The following is a 6852-nucleotide window of genomic DNA, read 5'->3' as shown; positions in this document are numbered from 1 at the left end:
AATAATGGGTAGGGAAAGTCTCAGCTTTCCAAGAAATGGAGAAGGCTGGTCCTTTTTTTTTTTTTTTTTGGTTAATCACACACGCTCAACAGCATCATAAATTCTTATGCGTTAATAGCATCAGTGGTGACATTAAGGGTTTTAGAAACAGTGTAAATAGCACTTTTCTACTCTCTAAGAGGTTACAATCTAGAGGTTTACACAGAAGTCCTAATTGTGTTGGTGGTGGGGATACTCACTGGTGGATGAAACGTTTTCCTGTCCTTGAATGTTAGGTGTAATCAACAGCACCTAACCATATGTCTCTTCTTGAGACTGGCTTAGATCTGCAGACCTCAGGGCTGAAATATTTGCCCTTGGTTTGGTCCCCTTATTTCCCTGGTTCTGGAGAAATCTTGCAGATTTGTTTGTGACATTTTGCTCAGTTTTAATAAGGTTATTACTCAGCTATGGCATCTAGCTTGTATAGATGAGACAGGCAAGAAGAACTAAAGGGGGCAAATTAATGAGCATGAGATCCAATGACTTAGGTCATTGGTTTCTTAGTAAAGGTGGAGGCCCACTTGCCAATTTGAATCTACACCCCCACCCAGCCCAGTTGTTATTGCCAGAAAAAAAAAGTCCGAATGGTATTGTTCATTAGAAATTAAAAGCAGAGCATGCTTTCCCTGTAGCCTTGAATGTGTCATCACTTTAGTCAATAGTACAATTCACTTAATGACCACAATTAGGACCAGAATTTTGGTTGCTAAGCAAAGCAGTCATGAAGTGAATCTGACCTAATTTTACGACCTTTTTTTGAGGTGGTCATTAAGTGAATCACTGCGGGCATTAAGCAAATCATGTGATCGTTAAGTGAATCACACGGTTCCTCATTGATTGTGCTTGCTGGAAGCTGGCTGGGAAGGTTGAAAATGCCGATCATGTGACCGTGGGATGCTGCGATGGTTGTAAATGTGAACCGGTTGCCAAGCGCCTGAATCATGATCACATGACCACAGGGATGCTGTGATGGTCGTAAGTGTGAGGACTGGTCATAAGTCGGTTTCTTCAGTACCATCATAAGTCCAAACAGTAACTAAACAAATGGTTGTTAAGTGAGGACTACCTGTATATGTATCCAAATGGATACCATGAAGACAAATCCTCCCTTTTTTCCTTCCCTACAAGTTATCAGTCTGTTTGCTGTATGCATTTACTTTCAACCTTTATTTCAAAGGAAAAGAGAGCTTTGGGGAAATAATTAGGGGCAGACGGAGCAGGGTGTTCTTCCACGTTGTGAGAGATGAGGTGGATGAATGGTATGGACAGTGAAAGTTCAGTCCAGCAGCACTGGTAACAAACTGCAAGGATGTGCATCAGGATACCAATACAAGCACTGTGGCATTTGCATGAGGATGTTAACATGCAGGTATCATTACACACACACACACACACACATGATACCCGTGGCCTGTAATCCTCTCTCTACCAGTTAGCAGGTTTAGTGGCTTCTCAGGGCAGCATCAGAGTATTAAAGCAGGGGTCCCCAACCCCCGGGCCATGGACCGGTACCGGTTGGTGGCCTGTTAGGAAGCGGGCTGCACAGCAGGAGGTGAGCGGTGGGCGAGCAAGCGAATTTATAGCCTGAGTGTTTACAGCCTCTCCCCATCGCTCGCATTACCGCCTGAGCTCTGCCTCCTGTCAGAGAAAGCAAGCCCATTGGCTGCTATCTCCAAACGGCGCGAAGAAAAAAGTGTAAAAGGTCAGGAAAAAGAGGAAGCGCTTGAACCATCCCCAAACCATCCCCCTCCCCCCCAGTCCGTGGAAAAATTGTCTTCCACAAAACCGGTCCCTGGTGCCAAAAAGGTTGGGAACCGCAGTACTAGAGTGTACCACAAGGCAGCCAGGCCAGCAGCAACAGCATCTTTCCTCCCCTTCCAGCAATTATGTTCAGAAGCATCCCCAAGATAAATTTAAAAGAAATTTTCAAGCACACTGGGAGTAAGGTAGAAAAACAGAAGCCTCTTTGAAATACTGCAGAGAAGATTCCAGCAGAGCATTAATATCTACTGAATTCTGTAAAAAGTTCACATCAATGGCCACAGGGTGACAGTATTGAGCACTGCTTTACTCTGGGTTGTTGGTTTTATTTTTTAAGTCAAGAGGCTCCTTGCGGATTTTATTGGCCAAGCTAAACAGGGTCAGGCCTGGTGAGCACTTGGATGGGAGACTATGGAAAAAATACTAGGGTTGTCAACCAGAAGGTAGAAATGTAAACCATTTCTACACTGATAGGTGGTAGCTGGAGAAGGTGCTGCACTAGAACCTGGGAGACCATGAGTTCTAGTCCTCCCTTAGGCACAGAAGCTGGCTGGGTGACTTTGGGCCAATCACTCTCTCTCTCAGCCCCACCCACCTCACAGGGTTGTTGTTGTGGGAGGTAGGAGGTAGGAGCATTAAGTACACTGCCTTGAGTTATAAAAAATAAAGACAGGACATAAATCAAAAAATTAAATACTCTTGCCCCATTATGGACATGGATCTGTCAGTGAAGTTAGTGGGAGCTGAGTGCAACTTTGAGACTGTCCCTTGTAGTTTCCATTCATCATGGCTGCCCCCAGAATATTCCAATATTCCTGCAGTCTTTTTATGTTTTTAATAAGTGCTTCTTTCAGTCTCCAGTTGTGCATTGGCCGAGCAGTTCTCTAGGGCAGATAAAAGAATGCTGTTCCTTGCATTACAATGGAATGCATTACATTGGAAAGACTGCGTTAAAAACATTTCTGGTGGACCCCCATACAGGTAGTCCTTGCTTAACAACCACAACTGGGACTGGAATTTTGGTTGCTAAGCAAAGTGGTCATTAAGTGAATCCAACCTGATTTTACCACCTTTTTTGCAGCGGCTGTTAAGTGAATCACCATGGGCATTAAGCAAACCACATGGTCATTAAGCAAATCACACAGTTGCCCATTGATTTTGCTTGCCAGAAGCTGTCTGGGAAGGTCGAAAATGGCAGTCACGTGACCATAGAATACTGCAATGGTCATAAATGCAAACTGGTTGCCAAGCACCCAAATCACGATCACATGACCGTGGGGACACTGCAACAGTCTTAAGTGTGAGGACCGGTGGTAAGTCGGGTTTTTTAGCACCATTGTAAGTCTGAACTGTCACTAAATGAATAGTCGTTAAGCGAGAACTACCTATGTGGCAAACGTGAATGCTGGATTAAGTGGTGCTCTCATTTCCACAGAAGCCATTAATTCCATGATTGCAGCTTTTGCCTCCACCTGACTGACCTTAAAATGCTAACTGGATTTCAGGATCTGCCAGATTCTGCTGCCATGTAGTTTTCCAATCACTTGTGAAAACATCCAATGCAAGGAAAAAGATAAAAATACATACACAGCCAATTTGATGTGCTTATTGTCGGAAGAAAGTATTTCCCATTCAACACAATTTTACCTACAAAGTTTATTTCTGAGTGAGAGGGACCCCAAAATCTTACTTAGTAGGATCCATTCTGTACTGATCTTCAAAAAGAGATCTTCAAAAAAAAAATCTCCACCATCATTTTTTGAATTTTATGCACCATACAATGCTAGCACTCATGGCAATGGAAATGTTGAAGTGTCAGGACTCAAAAAGGATAGGCTAATAAGTTAGCCAAAACAAGCAGATCCACAGAACAATATTCTCTAATTGAATGAACTCCCAGAATTCCCTTTGTTGGCTGGGGAATTCTGGGAGTTGAAGTCCACACATCTTAAAGTTGCTAAGGTTGAGAAACACTGGGCTAGACTGAAAGCATTATGTTTCTTTAGGATCATTCCAACAGTCTTCACTAGGGGTAGGCCTCATGAAGCCTGTGGGCCCCGATATGCTCCGGATACCTTCCTTGGTGCCCACCCCCAAGTAGGCTTATATATTACAAACTGGCAGCCTTGGTGAATGGGTGTCCCCTTTTATATCTGTACAAGCTCCACCTTCCGTGGCAGCTGCCTGGGACAACCCAAATAGAGGGAACCTAAAACAGGTAGGAGAGATCCTGCAAATAAGCCATTCCATCCATTGAGGACAGAGCCCAAGGCAGCAGGTAGAGATCAGGGGATACCTGTAGCAAGCCCAAACCCTCAGCTGGTTGCAGTGAATTATCATCAGAAGTGGCTGCTCCCTCAGTTAGGTTAGATTCCTGACTCAGCATCAGAAGGTCGTCAGAGCCCAAGCCAAGGTGTAAGGAAGCCTCCATAGAACCAAGAAAGGCAACAAAAGCACCTCAAGGAAGTCCTAGAGAGCTGGCCAGGTTGGGCATCTTCATCTCTCTGCTGCTGCACCAGGTGCTGCTTAAGCAAATGGCCAGTGGAGTCCTACTCCTGCTAACTCGTACTTTCAGCCATTCGCTGTGATTGAATTCCTTGAGCCTTTAGCTGTCTTTCCTTAAGCCTCAGGGAGGCTCAGATTCTAGCAGCTGTTCTTCTCCAGCTGTTTCTACCTCCAGCTCATCCACAATGGATGCCTGAGATTCTTTAGCCTCCCATGAGTCCTGGACCTGCACAGTCATCATTTCCTCCTCCCTTTTCCTCCCTGTCCTCATCAACAGAGGACCTCTGGGAGGCTTCCCTAATATTGGCCAGTCACAAGCACTTATTTACCAGAAGTTGAAACACAAGCAGTCCTCAATTTACAACCATTCATTTAGCGATCGTTGAAAGTAATGACGGCACTGAAAAAAGTGACTTACAACCGATCCTCACGCTTACAACCATTGCACCATCCCCACAGTCAGGTGATCAAAATTCAGGCGCTTGGCAACTGGCATGTATTTACGATGGTTGCAACATCCCGGGGTTACAGGATCACCGTTTGCGACCTTCTCAGCCGGCTTCCAACAAGCAAAATCAATAGGGGAAGCCAGATTCACTTAATGACCATGTGATCGCTAAACTACCGCGGCAAAAAGGTTGTAAAATTGGGTGCAGTCACATGATGCCTCACTTAACAACCATATCATTTAGTGACTGAAGTTCCGGTCCCAATTGTGATTTTAAGTCGAAGACTACCTGTAGTCCCAAGGATGTTGGCCACCCTTCCCAGTGAGATCTTTGTCAGGTCCAGGAGCATGGATGCAAATAAATATGATACTAGAGTTTGGCCAAGGCTGCAAAACTCCAGGCAGACTGGTAGAGGACAACTAATATCACTTAACCTCCCCCAATGCTCATCTAGACTTTTGCAGCTCAACTCTAGCAGCCAAAGATAAGATTAGAGATGCTCAAACTGTAATTAATTGGTTCCATTAGGAATAATCCATTAAAAGGTTCAGAATAGTTGAAAATATCTGTATTTCAACCTGTCCTTGATCTTCTGTTTCCTGAGAAGAAAAGCCATTTCATAACACAACTCTAGGTTTCTTGGTGATACCTCTGCTTAAGAGGAGGAAATAAATATTATTAAAATGATCTACATTAGGCTGGGTTTCTACCACATGCTAGACTAGGCTAAAATGGGGTTAAGTGTTTCAAGTGTGTTCTGAGACTTCAGCCACTGTCAAAGCATCTCTAAACCATGTCCTCCTAATAAGCCACTATTGTTCTCTTTGCTGGGATTGCAGGTTATACGAGCTCAGCAACTGTGTTTTGTCAACCCAGGTTTAGCTAATTTGCATGAACCCAACTGTAGATTTTTTTTTTAATCCACTCAATCATGTCTGATTCTCAGAGACAGCCTGGACAAGTCCCTGCAGTTTTCTTGACAAAGTTTTTCAGAAGTGGTTTGCCATTGCCTGCTTCCTAGGGCTGAAAGAAAGTGACCGGCCCACGGTCACCCAGCTGGCTTCATGCCTAAGGTGGGACTAGAACTCATGATCCCCTGGTGTCTAGCCTGATGCCTTAACCATTACACCAAACTGGCTCTAAATTCTACAATTTCTACAATTCGTCAAAAGAGCTGCCATCAGATTTAGCACATTAAGAAAGAATATAGACATACAAAGAGGGAGCCAAGGGTTAATTTAGCAGGAGTTGCTTTATCTTCTATAGCTTTGCTCAGATCCATTCTGAGCAAAAGGCAGCTTCACATCCAGGAGCAGACCATTTGCTAAAAGGTCATAGATTTATTTATTTGTTAGACCTATATCCCACCTTTCCTCCAGAGCTCAGAACCATGTACACAATACCCCCTTCTCTACTTTTTTCCCCAGAAGAACAACCTTCTGGGCTATGAGAGACAAACAGTGAGCCTCCATGGCTGAGGCTGGACTTGAACCTCAGTCTCTCCAGTCATATCCAACAAATTAACCACTGTCCCACATTGGCTGGCTGTTCTTGAACTGCATCTCCATAGGCACTGTCTTTATAGGTACTCAAAACATAAAGAATTGGGACTTGTGAGTCTCCCAGCCATCTTCAATATAATAAAAGGCTGTGGGACCCAACTGTTGTCTTAGCATGTGGTATGAATCCCACTATCTGATTTTTTATTCATTTGTGGGAGCACCAAAGAAGTTGATTCAATTGCCCAACAAGACCTTGGGTTTATTTTCCCCACTACAGAAAAAAAGTTCTACAGCTGCTGAATTAGAACATAGCTGGGAATGGCTTGTACATGTGAACAAAATATCCAACAGGGCCATTTGGAAAAGAGAGAGTCCAAAGAGACCCCTGGTTTATTTCTTCCCAGGAGAAAAAAGTGTGAAAGCTGTTGAATGGGGAAATAGTTGAAAATCTCCTGTGTACATGAACAAAATATCCAACAAAGCCATTGGGAAGAGAGGAGTCCAGTGGGACCCGAAGTGCATTGTCCCCATGGGAGAAAAAAAAAGTTTGAAAACTGTTAAGTTAGAAGATGGTTGAAGATCTCTGTGCATAT

General features: G+C 43.9%; 1 protein-coding gene across 1 annotated transcript in view; it reads left to right on the top strand.

The window, feature by feature from the left end:
* Positions 1–3844: 3844 nt before the first annotated feature.
* The window catches only part of NFKBID (NFKB inhibitor delta), a 29541-nt gene continuing 26533 nt past the window's right edge, over positions 3845–6852 (top strand). The window contains exon 1 of the mRNA XM_063312296.1: positions 3845–3900. Coding sequence (XP_063168366.1) covers positions 3845–3900 — 56 coding nt within the window. The remainder of the gene's footprint in view (positions 3901–6852) is intronic.

The sequence above is a fragment of the Candoia aspera genome, chromosome 10 (genome assembly GCF_035149785.1).
Source record: "Candoia aspera isolate rCanAsp1 chromosome 10, rCanAsp1.hap2, whole genome shotgun sequence".
NCBI classification, from domain to species: domain Eukaryota; kingdom Metazoa; phylum Chordata; class Lepidosauria; order Squamata; family Boidae; genus Candoia; species Candoia aspera.
The sequence above is the reverse complement of the archived record's forward strand: the minus strand, read 5'-3'. Positions and strand labels throughout refer to the sequence as shown.